Below are 23,961 nucleotides of genomic sequence, written 5' to 3'. Positions count from 1 at the left end.
ATTGACTGTTCTAGAATATTAGTGTGTCTCACTGACTGTTCTTCTAAAATACTAGTGTTTCTCACTGACTGTTCTTCTAGATAATTAGTGTGTCTCCTTGACTGTTCTTTTAGAATATTAGTGTGTGTTTCACTGACTGTTCTAAAATATTAGTGTGTGACAATCATCGGTACTTTAACTTTTATAATTGTATTTAACTTTTTAACTTAACTACTGCCACTGGTACAGTTACTAAACATGTCAGATATTAGTAAATCGAAAAGGATTCGTTAATATTCTCAACTTATTCATGACAAAGCCAGAAACAAAATGAGGATTTGTATCAGGGGTTTTTGTTGTTTTATGTTTGTTTTTTTAGTGAAGTGAATTATATTTATATAGCGCTTTTTCTCTAGTGACTCAAAGCGCTTTACATTGTGAAACCCAATATCTAAGTTACATTCAAACCAGTGTGGGTGGCACTGGGAGCAGGTGGGTAAAGTGTCTTGCCCAAGGACACAACAGCAGTGACTAGGATGGCGGAAGCGGGAATCGAACCTGCAACCCTCAAGTTGCTGGCACGGCCACTCTACCAACCGAGCTAAACCGCCCCAATATGCAATTTAAGTCTACTCTGTCATGTCTGCTGCCATTATATTGGTGTTATTCTATCATCAATCAGAAGATGAAAGAAATAATAAACCAAATTACAGAATGTTATTAATGTCATTTGCTGGGGGGAAAAAAGCATTTGTTATTGTGATTGATTGAAACTTTTATTAATAGATTGCACAGTACAGTACATATTCCGTAAAACTGACCATTAAATGGTAACACCCGAATAAGTTAATCAAGTCATGGTAAAGGGTAGGCATGTCCAATGGTATACTAACAACATTTTTCAAAATAAAAGCATGATGGTAATAATCCACATTTCGTATCATTGACATCGACAATAACACGGATGTGCCGCCGCTGTCTGAACCAGGCACGGAAGCTCCGCCCCCATGCGCGCTCCCGCGGCGAGCGACACTTAAAATATTTCAGGCATGCTCAATTTCGCCCGACACCGGAGCTCATAGACATGTTATAAGTAGACACAGCATTGGCTGCTGTGACGCGAGAAATTGGGCCGCCATCTTGAAGTGGTGATGAGCAGCCTAAAGCAGGGGTCAGCAACCTTTTTGAAACCAAGAGCTACTTCTTGGGTACTGATTAATGCGAAGGGCTACCAGTTTGATACACACTTAAATAAATTGTCAGAAATAGCCAATTTGCTCAATTTACCTTTAATAAATAAATGTATATGTATACAAAAATGGGTATTTCTGTCTGTCATTCCGTCGTACATTTTTTTTCCTTTTACGGAAATTTTTTTGTAGAGAATGATGAAAAAAAAGCTTAATTGACTGGTTTAAAAGAGGAGAAAACACGGAAAAAATGAAAATTTAATTTTGAAACAGTTTATCTTCAATTTCGACTCTTTAAAATTAAAAATTCAACCGAAGAAAAAGACAAAAACTAGCTAATTCGATTTAAAAATAAATAAATAAAATTATGCCACATCTTTAGTATTTTTTCCTGATTAAGATGAATTTTACAATTTTGATGACATGTTTTAAATAGGTTAAAATCCAATCTGCACTTTGTTAGAATATATAACAAATTGGATCAAGCTATATTTCTAACAAAGACAAATCATTATTTCTTCTGGATTTTCCAGAACAAAAATTTTAAAAGAAATTCAAAAGACTTTGAAATAAGATTTAAATTTGATTCTACAGATTTTCTAGATTGCCAGAATAATCTTTTTTAAATTTTAATCAAAATAAGTTTGAATATATATTTCACAAATATTCTTCGTGGAAAAAACAGAAGCCAAAATAAAGAATTAAATTAAAATGTATTTAATATTCTTTAAAATAAAAAAATTAATTTACTTGAACATGGATTTAATTTGTCAGGAAAGAAGAGGAAGGAATTTAAAAGGTAAAAAGGTATATGTGTTTAAAAATCCTAAAATTATTTTTAAGGTATTTTTTTCTCTGAAATTGTCTTTCTGAAAGTTATAAGAAGAAAAGTAAAAAAAAATTATGAATTTATTTAAACAAGTGAAGACCAAGTCTTTATAATATTTTCTTGGATTTTCAAATTCTATTTGAGTTTTGTCCCTCTTAAAATTAAAAATGTAGAGCAAAGCGAGACCAGCTTGCTATTAAATAAATACAATTTAAAAAATAGAGGCAGCTCAAAGTGCTGCTGTGACGGACTCACGCTGTCGTCTTGCGGGTTCCATGGACCGCCAAGGAAGGACATGACTTCGAGCAGGCTTGACTTGCTTTATTTTCCCACACAAGCTTGTCTGCGGTCAGGTCACTCTTCCGCTGCGTCTCCCGTCTCCTTCTGCTGCTCGCTCCGCCGTCTGCTTGTCAGCAGCATGTACTTCAGTCCGCCTCTTCTTGTCTCTGTCTCTGTCGTTGTATGTGTTTTTCTCGTTCTGCACCATCTCCCCTTTTATACAGCGAGAGGAGATACGTTAATCGTGTACAGGTGCGTGATCCACACACCTGATCTTGTTTGTGGCGTGCCCTGCCTCTCTGTCATACCATTGGCTCCGTCTCTCCATAGCTGCTATTTGAGCTATTTTTAGATCAGGCCAGCGGGCGACTCATCTGGTCCTTACGGGCTACCTGCTGCCTGTGGGCACCCCGTTGGTGACCCCTGCTATACAGTATTATACAAATCTAAATTTAGTCGCGCTTTCCAACCCAATTTTTGTGTAGAATACACGCATGTATATATAACCGAATCATATTGTTTCTTCAACTCAAAAATTTTTATGTAGGATATACGCATGTGTATATAACCTAATCATATTGTTTCTTCAACTTAAAAGTAGCTAACCGTTTTTTCCCCCCTGTCCGTTTAGGCCAGTGGTTCTCAAATGGGGGTATGCATACCCCTGGGGGTACTTGAAGGTATGCCAAGGGGTACGTGAGATTTTTTTTTTAATAATTCTAAAAATAGCAATAATTTATAAATATATTTATTGAATAATACTTCAAGAAAATATGAATGTATGTTCATATACTGTGAAAAGAAATACTACAATGCAATATTCAGTGTTGATAACTAGATTTTTTTGTGGACATGTTCCTAAATATTGATGTCAAAGATTTATTTTTTTTTGAAGAAATGTTTAGAAATAAGTTAATGAATCCAGATGGATCTCTATTAGAGGGGGGGGGGGGGGGGTTGCCCACATCTGAGGTCCTCTCCAAGGTTTCTCATAGTCAGCATTGTCACTGGCGTCCCACTGGATGTGAATTCTCCCTGCCCACTGGGTGTGAGTTTTCCTTGCCCTTTTGTGGGTTCTTCCGAGGATGTTGTAGTCGTAATGATTTGTGCAGTCCTTTGAGACATTTGTGATTTGGGGCTATATAAATAAACATTGATTGATTGATTGATATTACAATCCCCTAAGAGGGCACTTTAAGTTGATGATTACTTCACCTGGGGATAGGTTGATTGGCAACACTAAATTGGCCCTAGTGTGTGAATGTGAGTGTGAATGTTGTCTGTCTATCTGTGTTGGCCCTGCGATGAGGTGGCGACTTGTCCAGGGTGTACCCCGCCTTCCGCCCGACTGTAGCTGAGATAGGCGCCAGTGCCCCCCGCGACCCCAAAAGGGAATAAGTGGTAGGAAATGGATGGATGGACTTCCATGTTTAGAAATCTTTATTTGTAATTGAATCGGTTGTTTATTTTTCAACAAGTTTTTTTATAAAAATACCTAATTTTTTTTAAAAAGTATTTTTATATCTTTTTTTTTTCCAATAGTTCAAGAAAGACCACTACAAATGAGCAATATTTTGCACTCTTATACAATTTAATAAATCAGAAACTGATGACATAGTGCTGTATTTTACTTATTTATCTCTTTTCTTCAACCAAAAATGCTTTTCTCTGATTAAGGGGTACTTGTATTAAAAAATTGTTCACGGGCTACATCACTGAAAAAAGGTTGAAATCCACTGGTTTAGGCTGCGCACCGGCTCCTCATCACCACTTCAAGATGGCGTCCCAATTTCTCGCGTCACAGCAGCTAATGCTGCGTCTTGAAAAGGCGGGGTTTACGTTTTTTTTCTTGGCTTGTGATTGGTCGTTTTTTTTTTCCCCTCCCGCTCCCGGACACCAGAAACCGAGCCGCCTAACGGAAGCGACGACGGCTTCATATTTCCATGAGAAAATAGTGACGTTCGAGAGCGAGACGGTGAAATTGTCTCAGGTGAGTGCTTCGTGATTCTATTCTTATCTACTTGACTTAAGTGCGAAGAGTTTATTCACCGACTGTTTGCGTCGTGGGTGACGTTTCCCCGCCTGTCATGAGACACCAGACTGATGGATGTTGTTACCGATGCCGCTGGAGGCCTGAACAATGTCACACCATTGTTTCCTTTCTACGTTTGACAACATTGTTTGGCACCGTTTGGTTAGCACCAGTAAGTCTGTTTTAGACGGCTTCTTTTGTTTAGCTTTATTTCTCCAGCTAAGGACCGGAGGGTTCGTGTGTTGCCGACCTCTCAGTAAGGAGCGTCGCTATTGGCTGGCTGAGAAGTCACTAAGAGTTGCTGAATGACGTCATAATGTAGTTTGCATAATGAGGATACTTGCCAACCCTCCTGGATTTTCCGGGAGACTCCAGAAATTCATCGCATCTCTCGAAAACGTCCCGGGACAAATTTTCTCCCTAAAATCTCCCGAAATTCAGGCGGAGTTGGAGGCCACGCCCCCTCCAGCTCCATGCAGACCTGACTCAGCATTATTGTGACCCTCTTAAACATGACAATACTGCCATCTACTGTACATAGAGTAGAATAGAATGTACTTTATTGATTGCTGGGGGAAATTCAGCACCACAAATTATTATTATTATTTTTTTTTTTCCTTCCCTTGGCCTCAGTCTGCACCCCCACTCCAGGGCCTAGGCTAAGACCGATTTTTTAATTTTATTTTAATGGCCCCCACCCCCCTTGTTTACCTGTATGTCATCTTTTTTGTAAGGGGCGCTGGAAGCCGGCAGACCAGTCAGCGATCCTGTTCTGTCCCCCTGTAATGTTTGTCTGATCTTGAATGGGATTGTGCTGAAAATTGTAATTTTCCTGAAGGAACTCTCCTGACGGAATACATAAATTATAACAATAAATAATATAATATATTACATATATAATATAAATATATTCTACATATATTCTAAATTTAAGTGCAGTCAAGGAACATATGCATTAGGGAGTCTGTTCTGAAGCCCACAGTAAAGAGACGTAACTTCATCACGTCGCCTGGTTATTGCCTTCAACCCAATATATTACACCGTCGACGTGCACAATGAAGAAATACGCTTGCAAGTTCCGAAACGAATGGAAACAAGAATTTCAATTCATCCAGGAGAGTTCAAAGGGGAAGGAGTATGTTGCCTGTAAATTTTATAGAACAGACTTCTCCATCGAACACGGTGAACGGATATACTCCAGTCATGAAAGGTCAGCGAAGCACAAAGCGTCCGCAGCGCAGCATCGTTCACAACCCAGTATTATGGCCCACCTCGCAAAATGGAGACCCGATGGTGTAACTTATGCTGAGGCAAAGATGGCTATGCTGATAGCTGGAAGCAACATCCCTGTTCTCATTTGCGGATATCTACAACAAATCCGTGAAGGATATGTTCCCGGATTAGGAGATCGCTCGCCTGTACGCAAATGGCAGAACAAAGGTTACTCAAATAGTGAAAGGTAAATGTTGTTGATTTTTTTTTAGTAACCAGCAAGCACAGTACAGTTAGTAGAACTGTGTTTTTATTACTGTGTATTTGATAGGTGCCGTCGGAAATTCAACTATTTATTTGATTTATATATATAATAAAATAAATATATATATATATATAGCTAGAATTCACAGAAAGTCAAGTATTTCATACATATATATACATTTATCTATATAAATATATATATATATATATATATATATACATATATATATATGAAATACTCGAGTTGGTGAATTATACTCCTCCCCTCCTAACCACGCCCCCCGCCCCAACCACACCTCCCGAAATCGGAGGTTTCAAGGTTGGCAAGTATGATAATGAGCCCTTCTTTTTGTTTTCGTACAAATGGTTCAGAGGGCAAACAGCCCAACTTTGCAAACACCTTCTCCGATTTTGGAGCGACATTAACAATATAACGTATTTCCGGACCATAAGGCGCCCCGGATTAGAATAGAATAGAGTTTTATCGTCATTATAACAGTAAATAAATTGGAGCAGATCCCTTAAGGTGCATACACAATAATTTAGTAATATAAATAGTATGTATTGGATAGTAGTCTGTTTATTTCAATTCCTATTTTTATCTTTATTACTTCTTGTGTAATTTATTTTTCAGCATTGACATTATCATTAGACATTTATAAAAATAAAAATAAATAGTGTCACAGTGGCTTACACTTGCATCACATCTCATAAGCTTGACAACACACTGTGTCCAATGTTTTCACAAAGATAAAATAAGTCATATTTTTGGTTTGTTTAATAGTTAAAACAAATTTACATTATTGCAATCAGTTGATAAAACATTGTCCTTTAGAATTATAAAAGCTTTAAAAAAAATGTACTACTCTGCTAGCATGTCAGCAGACTGGGGTAGATCCTGCTGAAGTCCTATGTAGTGAATGAATACAGAACCGTTTTGAATATGAAAAATATCGTTTTTGAATCGAGAATCGCGTTGAATCAAAAAAATTGATATATAATCGAATCGTGACCCCAAGAATCGATATTGAATCAAATCGTGGGACACCCAAAGATTCGCAGGCCTAATATATATGTGTGTATATATATATATATATATATATATATATATATATATATATATATATATATAGATACACGTATACATATATAGACATACATACATACACATATATAGACATACAGTACATACATACACATATACATACATACATACATATATATGTGTATGTGTGCAGTAGGCCACTAGATCTATTCAGTGGCCTAGTGGTTAGAGTATCCGCCCTGAGATAGGTAGGTTGGGAGTTCAAACCCCAGCCGAGTCATACCAAAGACTATAAAAAAAATGGGACCCATTGCCTCCCTGCTTGGCACTCCGCATCAAGGGTTGGAATAAGGGGGTTAAATCACCATGAATGATTCCCGGGCGCAGCACCGCTGCTGCCCACTGCTCCCCTCACTTCCCAGAGGGTGATCAAAGGGATGGGTCAAATGCAGAGGACAAATTTCACCACACCTAGTGTGTGTGACAATCATTGGTACTTTAACTTAATATATATATATATATATATATATATATATATATATATATATATATATATATATATATATATATATATATATATATATATATATATATATATATATTTATGTGTGTATATATGTGTGTTTGATTGATTGATTGAAACTTTTATTAGTAGATTGCACAGTACAGTACATATTCCGTACAATTGACCACTAAATGGTAACACCCGAATAAGTTTTTCAACTTGTTTATGTTGGGTTCCACGTTAATTAATTTGTGTGTGTGTGGGTGTGTGTGTGTGTGTGTGTATATATATATGTATGTATATGTATGTTTATATGTGTATGTATGTTTATATGTGTATATATGTATATGTATGTGTATATATGTATGTATATATATATATATGTGTATGTGTATATATATATATATATATATATGTATATGTATGTATGTATGTATGTATATGTGTATGTATGTATATGTATATATATATACATATATATATATATGTATGTTTGAACACTCCTGCCCCAAAGAAAACAAAAAACTACTAAACAAGTGTATCTGTGTTGGCTTGTGAGAGCTTCAGAGCACAGGCTGCCTTTATCCACACAGCAAGTCATGTGAGTTGCTGGTAGTATTTTTGTTACAACAGCAACAGTTAGGTCAGTTAGGAACATGTACATTTTTCCTTCCCTTTTTTTTCTATGAATTTCATGATATTCCTGATTGTTTGCCAAAGGCACAATCCATATAATGTAGGAGTCCACTCAGTTTGTTTAATTTGAAGGAATGTGTAATGGCTATTTTCTACAGCCCCGTCACGTGAAGTGACATAACCCTATGTGTCACACTACAGTGTATCCCACAGGACTGCAATCTATGTGGGGCAGTGGTGTGTAAAACAGGAAAAGCCGAACATAATGTGTCAAGAACTACAAACTTTCTTTGGTCACTTCTTTTTGCCATTTTTTCTCTGTCTCAAAATAAAGACTGAGCCACTCCAGAGTGCTTTTATCCTCCCACAGTAGCACTTCCTGCTAGTTGAAAAAAGCAATACATACTTTTTCTTTAAAGTCTCCAAAAGTCTCTACCAAGATGGCACGATACAAACAATATACAATATAAATGAGAGCAATTTGGCTGACAATAAAGCTGTCCCCAGAGAAGTCCTGTGGGGAGTGCTCAGAGTATGGGGTATCGGACTGTCTGATTGTGGCGGTTCGCTCCCTGTATGATCAGTGTCGGAGCTTGGTCCGCATTGCCAGCAGTAATTCGGACACGTTTCCAGTGAGGGTTGGACTCCGCCATTGCTGCCCTGTCACCATTTCTGCTCATAACTTTTATGGACAGAATTTCTAGGCGCAGTCAAGGCGTTGAGAGGATCCGGTTTGGTGGCTGCAGGATTAGGTCTCTGCTTTTTGCAGATGATGTGGTCCCGATGGCTTCATCTGGCCAGGATCTTCAGTTCGCAGCCGAGTGTGAAGCGACCGGGATGAGAATCAGCACCTCCAAGTCCAAGTCCATGGTTCTCGCCCGGGAAAAGGTGGAGTGCCATCTCCGGGTTGGGGAGGAGACCCTGCCCCAAGTGGAGGAGTTTAAATACCTAGGAGTCTTGTTCACAAGTGAGGAAAGAGTGGATGGTGAGATCGACAGGTGGATTGGTGCGGCGTTTTCAGTAATGCGGATGCTGTATCGATCCATTGTGGTGAAGAAGGAGCTGAGCCGGAAGGCAAAGCTCTCAATTTACCGGTCGAGCTACGCTCCCATCCTCACCTATGATCATGAGCTTTGGGTTATGACGGAAAGGACAAGATCACGGGTACAAGCAGCCGAAATGAGTTTCCTCCGCTGGGAGGCGGGTCTCTCCCTTAGAGATAGGGTGAGAAGCTCTGCCATCCGGGGGGGGCTCAAAGTAAAGCCGCTGCTCCGCCACATGGAGAGGAGCCAGATGAGGTGGTTCAGGCATCTGGTCAGGATGCCACCCGAACGCCTCCCTAGGGAGGTTTTTAGGGCGCCGTCCGACCAGCAGGAGGCCACGGGGAAGACCCAGGACACATTGGGAAGACTATGTCTCTCGACTGGCCTGGGAACGCTTCAGGATCCCCTGTTGGAAGCTGGACCAAGTGACTGGGGAGAAGGAAGTCTGGGCTTCTCTGCTTAGGCTGCTGCCCCCGCGACCCGACCTCAGATAAGCGGAAGAAGATTGATGGACTGATGGATAAAGCTTTTAGTATTTACTGTTATATCGTCAAATGCATATTGATGATGCATTCTTGTTGTGTCCTGAAAATTTGGCAGCAAATGCGAACAAACTTAGTGCCTTTTAATGTTTATTGATGCGCTGTACTTCTCCCTATGTCCATTCACCACTCCGTACTGCGGCGTTTTAAAAAGTCATACATTTTACTTTTTGAAAAACACACCGATAATTTCCGATATTAGATTTTAAAGCATTTATCGTCCGATATTATCGGACATCTCTAATTGTGTACATATGACATATCTCGTTACCGCAGCCTGTCTAACTGTTATGTGTCATTCATTGTATTTGTAGCCCCCAGCCAAGATGATCCATAGCCTGTTCCTGGTCAACTCTTCAGGAGACATCTTTCTGGAAAAGCACTGGAAGAGTGTGGTCAGCCGCTCCGTGTGCGACTACTTCTTTGAAGCCCAGGAGCGTGCCACGGAGCCAGAGAATGTCCCGCCTGTGATCCCCACCCCGCATCACTACCTCATCAATGTCCTCCGACACCGCATCTACTTTGTGGCTGTTATCCAGAGTGAGGTGCCGCCACTCTTTGTCATTGAGTTTCTGCACAGAGTCGTCGACACATTCCAGGTTATCCTTTTTTTGGTCTTCTCGTTGCAAGAACTTTGCAAGTCCGTTGTTTGATTGATACAATGATTGTACGGAATTCTCTGCTTCAGTAAGAATTTTAATTTCCTGTCCCAACAAGAGTCTCACTATGTATCATGTGTTAACAGGACTATTTCGGTGTCTGCACAGAGGCTGCCATTAAAGACAATGTGGTTGTGGTCTATGAACTATTGGAGGAGATGCTGGACAATGGCTTCCCCCTGGCCACCGAGTCCAACATCCTCAAAGAGCTTATCAAGCCCCCCACCATCCTCCGTACAATGGTCAACACCATCACAGGTAAAATATTGTCGGTCAACTGCAACCAACCTGTTCTATACTCTTCACTTCTACAGTAACATATTTTTCGGACTATAAGGCGCACTTAAAATGTTTTTTTTTTTTTTTTCAAAACTTGACGGTGCGCCTAATGTAAGAAATAATTCTGGTTTTGGTACACGGTGTAATAAGTGTGACCAGTAGATGGCAGTCAAACATAAGAGATACGTGTAGACTGCACTATGATGGCAATATGACTCAAGTAAACAACACCAACATTGTATATTTTCCATTGAAAATATAGATGATTTCACAAATCTATCAAAAATGTTTTATGTTGACTTCAATAAGCTATGAAGCCACACCACTTGATGGATGGTACTGTGCTTCAACATAGGAGTATTATTATGGTGTGTGTATTAGGTAAGACATATTATCTGGCGTTTTGTTTGGCAATATTATGTGAAAGCAACTTTTCTTACCTTCTGGTACCTGCTGATCTGTATTTGGGATCCGCACAAATCCTGAAAAATTGCGCGCTTCCGCCTTTATAGTCCGCGTCGACAACGTAGTCGGTAATCTTCTTCTTTTTCTCTATCTTCTTTTTATGGGTCATTTATCCTCCTCTGTTGCCATTTCTGATCTAAAGTAGTGTAAAGTTCTTACTTACATCTGTCAGTAAACTTGCCATGAAAGCGATAAAACATACCGGTATAGTGAGTTTTCCTTATTCACCCAAGGAACTTTAGTTATTAGAGAGTTCCTGTTGGACGTTTTTTCACGGGACACGTTTCCGGCGTTGTTGTTGTTTCCGGATGAGAAGATGCTGCTCCGTTATTGATTGAAGTAAAGTCTGAATGTCATTAAAAGAGTTACCTCCATCTTTTGGCACTTCTTCCACTCCTGTCCTTGCACGCTACACCGCTACAACAAAGATGACGGTGGCAAGGTGAGCCACGTAAATAAAACCGCCCACAAAATGGCACATCCGGAAGTGACTGTCAGAAAGCGGCTTGAAGATGATCTGTAAAACATCATCCATGCAACATTTTGACCAAAGAACCACAATTACATGTTATGTAGTCCACAAGTGAAGTGAAGTGATTTATATTTATATAGCGCTTTTCTCTAGTGACTCAAAGCGCTTTACATACTAAAACGCAGTATCTAAGTTACATTTAAGCCTTGTGAGTCCACCCAGGAGCTGTCTTCCTTCCTCTTAGCTGCACGTCAAAAAAAGGAAGTCTTTTACATTTAGAAAAAAAAGAAATAACATGACTCCTTTAATGCGCCCTGTATATGAAAAATTGGCAAATTATCGTTTGGAAAATACAGTATATGTAAGTTGTTTTTTTTTTGGCTTTTTTTGAAAAAAAAAAAAGGTAAATATACAAATGATTTAATCACGCTCCTACAGCCACAAATAGATTGACAATCTGTGAGAAACACGATTGTCGCACATTGCTTGGTCTTTAACTTTTCTCTCTTGATTCTACAATGGATTAGGGTTGCCTAAAACAAAGACGCTTGTTAATTTTTGTGGCGTTTGTTCTATAATGAACATCCCCAGCTGTCTATATTGTCACCTGGTCTCCATTTATCTCCATCCATCTTCTTCCGCTTATTCGAGCTCGGGTCGCGGGGGCAGCAGCCTAAGCAGGGAAGCCAAGACTTTCCTCTCCCCAGGCACTTCGTCCAGCTCCTCCCGGGGCATCCCGAGGCGTTCCCAGGCCAGCCGGGAGACATAGTCTTCCCAACGTGTCCTGGGTCGTTCTCGTGGCCTCCTACTGCTCGGACGTGCTCGAAACACCTCCCTAGGGAGGTGTTCTGGTGGCATCCTGACCAGATGCCCGAACCACCTCATCTGGCTCCTCTCCATGTGAAGGAGCAGCGGCTTTACTTTGAGCTCCCCCCGGAAGACAGAGCCACACCCTATCTCAAAGGGAAAGACCCGCCACCCGGCGGAGGAAACTCATTTCGGCCACTTGTACCCGTGATCTTGTCCTTTCGGTCATGACCCAAAGCTCATGACCATAAGTGAGGATGGGAACATAGATCGACCGGTAAATTGAGAGCTTTGCCTTCCGGCTCAGCTCCTTCTTCACCACAACGGATCGATACAGCGTCTGCATTACTGAAGACGCCGCACCGATCCACCTGTCGATCTCATGATCCATTCTTCCCTCACTGGTGGACAAGACCCCGAGGTACTTGAACTCCCCCCACTTGGGGCAGTGTCTCCTCCACAACCCGGAGATGGCAATCCGCCCTTTTCTGGGCGAGAACCATGGACTCGGACTTGGAGGTCTCACCTGGTCTCCACCTTGTTATATTAAGCATATATTCATCAGCATTGATAGTTGTTATTATTATTACAACATCAGAAAATAATGCTTGACTAGGTTGCAACAAAAACTTTGTTTTCCATGTAATCAATCCCCAGGCAGCACCAACGTGGGTGAACAGCTCCCGACTGGTCAGCTGTCAGTGGTACCATGGAGACGCACGGGAGTCAAGTACACCAACAATGAAGCCTACTTTGACGTGGTGGAGGAGATTGATGCCATTATTGATAAATCCGGTATGCTGGGAGGCCGCTCAGAGTATTTAGTAGATGGCCCAATGTGTGCGTTTATTAAACGTGATCCAACTTTTTCCTCAGGCTCTACCATAACCGCAGAAATCCAGGGAGTAATCGATGCCTGTGTCAAACTGACCGGCATGCCGGACCTCACACTGTCATTTATGGTAAGTGTGTACATTCATTATTGACATGCTTTGAGAAAGTGAGATATGTCATTCATGCACAGATCACATGATTATTAACTTCATCAAACAAGGAATTCATTTAGTGAGTATTTAAAATTGATCGTGTTCACCTCACAATGAGGTAGTAGAACCATGTGACGTCTCCAAGCCTATTAACGGAAAAAAAAATAGAAGCTGGTGGCTGACTTCCTTGCAGTAGGTAGGTGCAACGTTCCCTCTAAGGCAGTGGTTCTCAACCTTTTTTCAGTGATGTACCCCCTGTGAACATTTTTTTAATTCAAGTACCCCCTAATTAGAGCAAAGTATTTTTGGTTGAAAAAAAGAGATAAAGTAAAATACAGCACTATTTCATCAGTTTCTAATTTATTAAATTTTATAACAGTGCAAAATATTGCTCATTTGCAGTGGTCTTTCTTGGACTATTTGGAAAAAAAAAAGGTATAAAAATAACCAAAAACTTGTTGAAAAATAAGCAAGTGATTCAATTATGAATAAAGATTTCTACACATAGAAGTAATCATCAACTTAAAGTGCCCTCTTTGGGGATTGTAATAGAGATCCATCTGATTCAAGAACTTCATTCTAAAAATTTCTTCACAAAAAAAGAAATCTTTAACATCAATATTAAAGGAACATGTCCATAAAAAATCTAGCTGTCAACACTCAATATTGCATTGTTGCATTTATTTTCACAGTTTATGAACTTTCATTCATATTTTGTTGAAGTATTACTCAATAAACATATTTATAAAGGATTTTTGAATTGTTGCTATTTTTAGAATATTTTTGAAAAATCTCACGAGCCCCTTGGCATACCTTCAAGTACCCCCCAGGGGTACGCGTACACCCATTTGAGAGCCACTGCTCTAAGGTACGCGCCTGTGCAATTGCACACTACTCACGCGTCCTCTGCGCATGGCAAATTCGGTATCACGGATATCGGAATTGGTAATTAAGAGTTGAACAGTATCGGAATATCGGATATCTCTGGTGAAAAGGGCTATTTTGGGTATATTTGGGACTATCCACCCATTTTCTACTGCTTAGTCCCTTCAGGTGTGAGGGGTGCTGGAGCTATCTCAGCTACAATCTGGCGGAGGAGGGGTTACACCCTGGACAAGTTGCCACCTCATCGCAGGGCCAACACAGATAGACAGATCAAACTGAAAAGCCTATTTCTTCCATGACAGAATCCTCGGCTGCTGGATGATGTCAGCTTCCACCCGTGTGTCCGATTCAAGCGCTGGGAGGCTGAGCGGATCCTCTCCTTCATCCCTCCCGATGGAAACTTCCGGCTACTCTCCTATCACGTCAGCTCTCAGAAGTGGGTGTTACGCTCCAGCCTTCGGGCCCTTCATAACCATAAGGCGTCAGTACGATACAGTAGCATGACTCATCCACACGTCCTCCCTCCTCAGCCTGGTGGCCATTCCAGTGTACGTCAAGCACAACATTACATTCCGAGAAGGCAGTTCCCAGGGCCGATTTGACTTGACCCTGGGTCCAAAGCAGACCATGGGCAAGGCTGTGGAGTCTGTGCTAGTCAGCAGTCAACTCCCTCGCGGTGTCCTCAATGCCAGTCTAAACCCCTCCCAAGGAACATACACCTTTGACCCGGTCACTAAGGTAAAACACTGGAATATAGAGTACCGTATTTTTCAGACCATAAGTCGCAGTTTTTTTCATAGTGTGTGACATATACTCCGGAGCGACTTATGTGTGAATTTATTAACACATTACCGTAAAACATGGGTGTCAAACTCTGGCCCGCGGGCCAAAACTGGCCCGCCGTGTAATTTCATTGGCCCTTGAGGCAATATCAAATTAACATTAGAGCTGGCCCACCGCTGTAACACCGCATTCACCACTAATACTCATACTCGTCAACCCTCCCGATTTTCCCGGGAGACTCCCGAAGTTCAGTGCCCCTCCCGAATTCCTCCCGATTTCCACCTGGACAATAATATTGGGGGCGGTCCGTTAAAGCACTGCTTTTGGCGTTCTCTACATGTCGCCACGTCCGCTTTTCCTCCATACAAACAGCGTGCCGGCCCACTCACATAATATATGCGGCTCATACACACACACAAGTGTATGCAATGCATACTTGGTCAACAGCCATACAGGTCACACTGAAGGTGGCCGTATAAACAACTTTAACATTGTTACAAATATACGCCACACAGTGAACCCACAGCAAACAAGAATGACAAACACATTTCGGGAGAACATCCACACTGTAACACAACATAAACACAACATAAACACAACCGAACAAATACCCAAAACCCCTTCCATCACTAACTCTTCCGGGACGCTAAAATATACACCCCCGCTACCACCAAACGCCGCCCCAACTCAAACCCGCCGCCGAAAAGAGGCATTCAATTTGTATTTTTATTTTATTTGATGTGCCATTGATATTTTTTTAATTATTATTATTTTAAACTCGATTTTGCATGTCACTATAAAGTTATAGTATTCAATGCAAAACTTGTTTGGGTCCCTATTAAAGGATTCATTTGTTCAACCTCGGCCCGCGGCTTCGTTCAGTTTTAAATTTTGGCCCGCTCTGTATTAGAGTTTGACACCCCTGCCGTAAAATCTCAAATAATATTATTTATCACATTCGCGGAAGAGACGAAGAAAATGTCAGCAATCGTCACACGTCAGCTATCGTCACACACACGTCGACCAATAAGAATTCCACAGGGGGAGGGTCATTGCAGAAGTGCATTGTGGGTCATGGAATGCTAACTGCTATATGCTATATACTATATGCTACTGCCGTAGCCCTCCCGATTTTCCCGGGAGACTCCCGAAGTTCAGTGCCCCTCCCGAATTTCTCCCGATTTCCACCTGGACAATAATATTGGGGGCGGTCCGTTAAAGCACTGCCTTTGGCGTTCTCTACATGTCGCCACGTCCGCTTTTCCTCCATACAAACAGCGTGCCGGCCCACTCACATAATATATGCGGCTCATACACACACACACACAAGTGTATGCAATGCATACTTGGTCAACAGCCATACAGGTCACACTGAGGGTGGCCGTATAAACAACTTTAACATTGTTACAAATATACGCCACACAGTGAACCCACAGCAAACAAGAATGACAAACACATTTCGGGAGAACATCCGCACTGTAACACAACATAAACACAACTGAACAAATACCCAAAACCCCTTCCATCACTAATTCTTCCGGGACGCTACAATATACACCCCCGCTACCACCAAACCCCGCCCCAACTCAAACCCGCCGCCGAAAAGAGGCATTCAATTTGTATTTGTATTTCATTTGATATGCCATTGATATTTTTTAATTATTATTATTTTAAACTCGATTTTGCATGCCACTATAAAGTTATAATATTCAATGCAAAACTTGTTTGGGTCCCTATTAAAGGATTCATTTGTTCAACCTCGGCCCGCGGCTTCGTTCAGTTTTAAATTTTGGCCCGCTCTGTATTAGAGTTTGACACCCCTGCCGTAAAATCTCAAATAATATTATTTATCTCATTCGCGGAAGAGACGAAGAAAATGTCAGCAATCGTCACACGTCAGCTATCGTCACACACACGTTGACCAATAAGAATTCCACGGGGGGAGGGTCATTGCAGAAGTGCATTGTGGGTCATGGAATGCTAACTGCTATATGCTATATACTATATGCTACTGCCGTAGCCCTCCCGATTTTCCCGGGAGACTCCCGAAGTTCAGTGCCCCTCCCGAATTCCTCCCAATTTCCACCTGGACAATAATATTGGGGGCGGTCCGTTAAAGCACTGCTTTTGGCGTTCTCTACATGTCGCCACGTCCGCTTTTCCTCCATACAAACAGCGTGCCGGCCCACTCACATAATATATGCGGCTCATACACACACACACACAAGTGTATGCAATGCATACTTGGTCAACAGCCATACAGGTCACACTGAGGGTGGCCGTATAAACAACTTTAACATTGTTACAAATATACGCCACACAGTGAACCCACAGCAAACAAGAATGACAAACACATTTCGGGAGAACATCCGCACTGTAACACAACATAAACACAACCGAACAAATACCCAAAACCCCCTCCATCACTAACTCTTCCGGGACGCTAAAATATACACCCCCGCTACCACCAAACGCCGCCCAAACTCAAACCCGCCGCCGAAAAGAGGCATTCAATTTGTATTTTGAATGGGGTGCGGCATAGCTCGGTTGGTAGAGTGGCCGTGCCAGCAACTTGAGGGTTGCAAGTTCGATTCCCGCTTCTGCCATCCTTGTCACTGCCGTTGTGTCCTTGGGCAAGACACTTTACCCACCTGCTCCCAGTGCCACCTACACCGGTTTAAATGTAACTTAGATATTGGGTTTCACTATGTAAAGCGCTTTGAGTCACTACAGAAAAGCGCTATATAAATATAATTCACTTCACTTCACTATTTTTATTTTATTTGATGTGCCATTGATATTTTTTAATTATTATTATTTTAAACTCGATTTTGCATGTCACTATAAAGTTATAATATTCAATGCAAAACTTGTTTGGGTCCCTATTAAAGGATTCATTTGTTCAACCTCGGCCCGCGGCTTCGTGCAGTTTTAAATTTTGTCCCGCTCTGTATTAGAGTTTGACACCCCTGCCGTAAAATCTCAAATAATATTATTTATCTCATTCGCGGAAGAGACGAAGAAAATGTCATCAATCGTCACACACACGTCGACCAATAGGAATTCCGCGGGGGAGGGTCATTGCAGAAGTGCATTGTGGGTCATAGAATGCTAACTGCTATATGCTACTGCCGTAGCTATTAAAATGGATAATTTCATAGTTGGCGGTAACTTATAAAAAGTGAGTAGGGCTGAAAAAAAATGGCACCGAAAAGGAAGTCATGTACTGCAGATTACAAGCTGGACGTAGTGAAATATGCAGCAGAAAACGACAAGAGTTGGCATAGTTGTTTAAAAGGGACATCGAGGAAGAAGATTTCATGGGATTTATCAATTAGTAGTGACAGATTGTTTGGTAAAAGTATAGCATGTTCTATATGTTATAGTTATTTGAACGACTCTTACCATCATATGTTAGGTTAACATACCAGGCACCTTCTCAGTTGGTTATTTATGCCTCATTTATCGTACACTTATTCAGCCTGTTGTTCACTATTCTTTATGTATTTTACATTTCCTTTTAGATGTCTATTCGCGGTGTTGGATTTTATCCAATAAATTCCCCCCCAAAATGCGACTTATACTCGAGTGCGACGTATGTATGTTTTTTTCCTTCTTTATTATGCATTTTCGGTCGGTGCGACGTATACTCCGGAGCGATTTATAATCCGAAAAATACGGTATATTTGATGGACTGTCTGCTATTTAAGTTGTCACACACTCACATGTTTCTTGTTTGGGTTAGTTATTGACTTGGGATGTAGGGAAGATCAACCCCCAGAAGCTTCCCAGTCTCAAAGGCACCATGAGTCTGCAGGCAGGCGCCTCCAAACCTGACGAGAACCCCACCATCAACATCCAACTAAAGATCCAGCAAATGGCCATCTCAGGTATGCACTATAGTCCTCCTTTGGTTACGTTCTTCAAAGGGGAACTGCACTTTTATTTTTATCTTATTTTATTTTTTTAATTTTGCCTATTGTTCACAATCATTATGAAAGACATGACGACGAATGTATTTTTAAAAAATGCATTCTAAATATTAAATACCACCCATCCATCCACTTTCTACCACCTTTTCCTTTTGGGGTCGCGGGGGGCTCTTGAGCCTATCTTAGCTACAACCAGCCGGAAGGCGGGGTACACCCTGGACCAGAGGTGGGTAGAGTAGCCAGAAATTTTACTCAAGTAAAAGTACTGTTACTTTAGAGATGTATTACTCAAGTAAAAGTAAGGAGTAGTCACCCAAATATTTACTTGAGTAAAAGTAAAAAGTTTGTTGGGAAAAAACTACTTGAGTAACCTGTTGGTTTCATGATGACGGCAACAAGTAATGCACAAAAACATAAAAATAGCAATGAACAAAATCAGAGCCAGGAATATCTCCTAAGCAACTAAAACAATAATATAGCTCGATTGGTAGAGTGGCCGTGCCAGCAATTTGAGGGTTGCAGGTTCGATTCCCGCTTCCGCCATCCTAGTCACTGCCGTTGTGTCCTTGGGCAAGGCACTTTACCCACCTGCTCCCAGTGCCACCCACACTGGTTTAAATGTAACTTAGATATTGGGTGTCACTATGTAAAGCGCTTTGAGTCATTAGAGAAAAGCGCTATATAAATATAATTCACTTCACTAATATATATTAAATAATGCACAAAAACATAAAAATAACAATGAACAAATTCAGAGCCAGGAATATCTCTTAAGCAACTAAAACAATAATATATATTCGGTTTTACACTGTATTGAAAAAACATTTGAAAATGATTTTTACCTTTTGGAAGCTCATTATACTATTGGCTAAGTTTTATATTCATAAATGTAAGTTTTTCAATACCCGACGTGTTTTTTGTGCCTTTAAAAAATATTTAGAACTCTTCATTAAAACATTCTACCTCTAACAACCAGAAAGCTGTGAAAACGATGATGCTGTGTTCCAAATTGAAGTTATTTACTGAGATTGAGTGAGCCTATGGCTTGGCACTTTGTTTATTTTATATATATATTTTTTGCATTCTATTTTAGTTACTTTGAATTTACAACCCCCTGGCGCTGTTTTGTACGGTTTTTATACTGTTTTGTACTGTTTTTGTTCTTACTTAGATTATTATTTTCAACTTTTTGTAAATGTAGAAATGTATAAATAAAGGTTTATAAAGAAAATTTAAAAAATGTGCAGTTAATCATGTGACCGCGTGGCTCTGTTTGATTGGTGAAACGGAGTCTAACGTCACCAGTGACTGCATTTGATTGGTGAAACGCAGGCATGTGATAAATCCTACTTTGAAGGTCTGTCTGACAAACAAAGTGTGCATTAACAGATCGATAAAAATCTGTAGAGAGTAGCGAGCTGAATGTAGATAAATGGAGTGGAGTAAAAGTAGCGTTTCTTCTCTGTAAATATACTCAAGTAAAAGTATGTCGCATTAAAACTACTCTTAGAAGTACAATTTATCCCAAAAGTTACTCAAGTAGATGTAACGGAGTAAATGTAGCGCATTACTACCCACCTCTGCCCTAGACAAGTCACCACCTCATCACAGGGCCAACACAGATAGACAGACAACATTCACACTCACATTCACACACTAGGGCCAATTTAGTGTTGCCAATCAACCTATCCCCAGGTGCATGTCTTTGGAAGTGGGAGGAGCAGTAACCGCAGGGATTACACGCAGTCACGGGGAGGAAATACAAACTCCACACAGAAAGATCACGAGTGTGAATTACCATGAATTGATTAACGTGGACCCTGACTTAAACAAGTTGAAAAACTTATTGGGGTGTTACCATTTAGTGGTCAATTGTACGGAATATGTACTGTACTGTGCAATCTACTAATAAAAGTTTCAATCAATCAATCAATCAAAGCGCAGGATCGAACCCTTATATACATTATTTTAAAAGTCTGCTTACAATGGTCCCTATGGGAGCTGTTCAATTCTGGTTATAGAGCCCCTAACAAGACATCCAAACACCTCCATTAGGGTTTTATATACATACTGTAAGTATGTACGTAACATAGTAACGGGCACATTTATAATAACATTTTATATTTACCACTTTTGATCATTTTAAGCATACGCAGCGCATTCATTTCAAAATCGCATCACAATGTTAGCTTTTTTCCCCTTCATGACTGATTTCTGCTCACTGCAGACTTTATGAGAGCCAACAAACAATGAAACATCACTTACTGTGCAAGGTCTGCTGTCATTAGGATGCCGACTGCTAGGATGTTCATATATTCACATTTAGATGAAAAAACTTGTTTTATAATCCTCGCAAAGACACGGGTTGAGGGTCGGGGGGACCAAGCACTTTTTGTGTTGTTCTCGTCAGTTCTGGACTGGACTCTCACACAATATGTTAGATCCACTTTGGACTGGACTCTCACTATTATGTTAGATCCACTATGGACTGGACTCTCGCTATTATGTTAGATCCACTATGGACTGGACTCTCACTATTATGTTAGATCCACTATGGACTGGACTCTCACTATCATGTTAGATCCACTATGGACTGGACTCTCCCAATATTATGCTAGATCCACTATGGACTAGACTCTCACTATTATGTTAGATCCACTATGGACTGGACTCTCACTATTATGTTAGATACAGTATGGACTGGACTCTCACTATTATGTTAGATACAGTATGGACTGTACTCTCACTATTATGTTAGATCCACTATGGACTGGACTCTCACTATTATGTTAGATCCACTATGGACTGTACCCTCACTATTATGTTAGATCCACTATGGACTGTACTCTCACTAATATGTTAGATCCACTATGGACTGTACTCTCACTATTATGTTAGATACAGTATGGACTGGACTCTCACTATTATGTTAGATCCACTATGGACTGGACTCTCACTATTATGTTGGATCCACTATGAACTGGACTCTCCCAATATTATGTTAGATCCACTATGGACTGTACTCTCACTATTATGTTAGATCCACTATGGACTGGACTCTCCCAATATTATGTTAGATCCACTATGGACTGGACTCTCACTATTATGTTGGATCTACTATGAACTGTACTCTCACTAATATGTTAGATCCACTATGGACTGTACTCTCACTAATATGTTAGATCCACTATGGACTGTACTCTCACTATTATGTTAGAGCCACTATGGACTGGACTCTCACTAATATGTTAGATCCACTAAGGACTGTACTCTCACTATTATGTTAGAGCCACTATGGACTGGACTCTCATTATTATGTTAGATACAGTATGGACTGGACTCTCACTATTATGTTAGATCCACTATGGACTGGACTCTCACAATATTATGTTAGATCCACTATGGACTGTACTCTCACTATTATGTTAGATCCACTATTGACTGGACTCTCCCAATATTATGTTAGATACAGTATGGGCTGGACTCTCAAAATATTATGCTGGATCCACTCGACGTCCATTGCACCGGTCGACCGGGAGCGGGGGAGTCTCCACATCTGCGGTCCCCTCCAAGGTTTCTTATTGTCCCATAAGGTTGAATTTTTCCTTGCCCTGCTGTGGGATCTGAGCCGAGGATGTCGTCATTGCTTTTGCAGCTCTTCGAGACACTGGTGATTTAGGGCTATATAAGTAAACATTGATTGATTGAAAATGTATCCAGAATGTAGACCACAAAGAAAATAAAAACAATTCTAGGTCCCGTTTTACTGATTTGTTCCATCTGTGCGGAATGAACAATATTTCAACCTCAGCTATCTACTTAAATGTCAAAGCCTTCTCAGCTGACAACCTCCTGACTCTCACTCTGAATGCAGTGTCACACATCAGCCACATGATGGCGCCAAAGGACCCTTGGCAATGGGTGTTTGTAATCATGTTTGTTGTATTGAAAGTTAGACACCTGAGCAATATCAGTGGCAGTGTGCGTCCATATTTGTGTACATCATATTACAGTGTATATATATACATATATACATACAAACACACTGATGAATTAAAGCCATTGTGTCTTCGAACAGGGCTGAAGGTGAATCGTCTGGACATGTACGGTGAGAAATACAAACCTTTCAAAGGCATCAAGTACATGACCAAGGCCGGCAAGTTCCAGGTCCGAACATGAAAACAACGTCGGTTCTGCTTGAAACGGACCAAAACTTCCCCGAGACTGAAGACTATGTGTGATGTTTACACACCTTTCACAATGTATCCCTATGACCATGGTCTATAGAAATAGTCATCAAACACTTGAATCCACTGTCCATCGACACTAGTACGGCTTATGTAGTCCTTCAAAAACAAATATTATTGATCTATTTAGGCTGATCCAAGCTGTCTGAGAAATGATGACCGGTGCTTAAGCACAATGTTTTCCCTTAGCTTGTTAGGAAGTGTCAATATTTTGTTGTTTTTTTTCCTATTTATTGTTTCTTTCTCTCTTATTTGGTGCTGTTTTTTTTTAGTTGTTTTTAATCTTAAAATGAGAATGTGACAGCCGCCTTCAGTCATACACTGAGCTAATATTTCAATGTTGTGCTGTCACTGCAATGATCCGTTATTACTATTCTAGACACATGCAACATCCACCTGTACAACTTCTGCATACTTGTTGATGGCTGCAGCTCTAAATTCAACAACAAATAAAAAAATGTATATATTTTTCCCCCACATCCAAAGAATGATAAATTAATTCAAATTACAAATGATGATGATGTCCCAAATGGTAAAAACGTGTAAAAACTGAACTAAATCAATAACGTCACCATGGCAACCCATCATCCTCTTCCTATTGCAGTGCTGGAAGAAGTTCAGGTTGGTTATCTTGGCAATGTGGAATAACACCTATCACCGCTACCTTGTGTGTGTTCTGGCAATGCTTACTTAATGGGGAAATCGCTCTGTTTACCTTTAGGGGACCTCTGACGGTATGGGGACAAAAAAACAGGTCCCCTAAAAGGAAGTCTTTTTAAATGATAGTCAGATCCATTCTGAAGATAGCAAAGTGATTTTTAAGCTTTGGCCCATAAAACATGTCGGGTTAGGCTTAGGGTTAAGTCTAACCCTAACATGTAGTATGCATG

General features: G+C 40.5%; 1 protein-coding gene across 1 annotated transcript; it reads left to right on the top strand.

Moving 5' to 3' along the window:
* The first annotated feature begins 4,117 nt into the window (after positions 1-4,117).
* On the top strand, positions 4,118-23,550 carry ap3m2 (adaptor related protein complex 3 subunit mu 2). The gene is made up of 9 exons (XM_061907075.1): positions 4,118-4,267; positions 9,871-10,155; positions 10,302-10,473; positions 12,896-13,033; positions 13,115-13,200; positions 14,412-14,545; positions 14,640-14,847; positions 18,638-18,782; positions 22,903-23,550. The coding sequence occupies exons 2-9, from the start codon at positions 9,883-9,885 to the stop codon at positions 23,001-23,003; spliced, it is 1,257 nt and encodes a 418-aa protein (XP_061763059.1). The 5' UTR covers positions 4,118-4,267; positions 9,871-9,882; the 3' UTR covers positions 23,004-23,550.
* The last annotated feature ends 411 nt before the right edge of the window (positions 23,551-23,961 follow it).

This window comes from Nerophis ophidion, linkage group LG07 (genome assembly GCF_033978795.1).
Source record: "Nerophis ophidion isolate RoL-2023_Sa linkage group LG07, RoL_Noph_v1.0, whole genome shotgun sequence".
In the NCBI taxonomy this organism is placed as follows: domain Eukaryota; kingdom Metazoa; phylum Chordata; class Actinopteri; order Syngnathiformes; family Syngnathidae; genus Nerophis; species Nerophis ophidion.
Note: the sequence above shows the minus strand (reverse complement) of the source record. Positions and strands in the feature narration are given on the sequence as shown.

What these genes read in the sequence shown, in the direction of transcription:
- ap3m2 (XM_061907075.1), top strand. Translation starts at nt 9,883, where the DNA reads ATGATCCATAGCCTGTTCCTGGTCAACTCTTCAGGAGACATCTTTCTG. An exon ending in GAGTCGTCGACACATTCCAG is followed by an intron (nt 10,156 to 10,301) that starts GTTATCCTTTTT and finishes ATGTGTTAACAG; the next exon opens with GACTATTTCGGTGTCTGCAC. An exon ending in TGCCATTATTGATAAATCCG is followed by an intron (nt 13,034 to 13,114) that starts GTATGCTGGGAG and finishes CTTTTTCCTCAG; the next exon opens with GCTCTACCATAACCGCAGAA.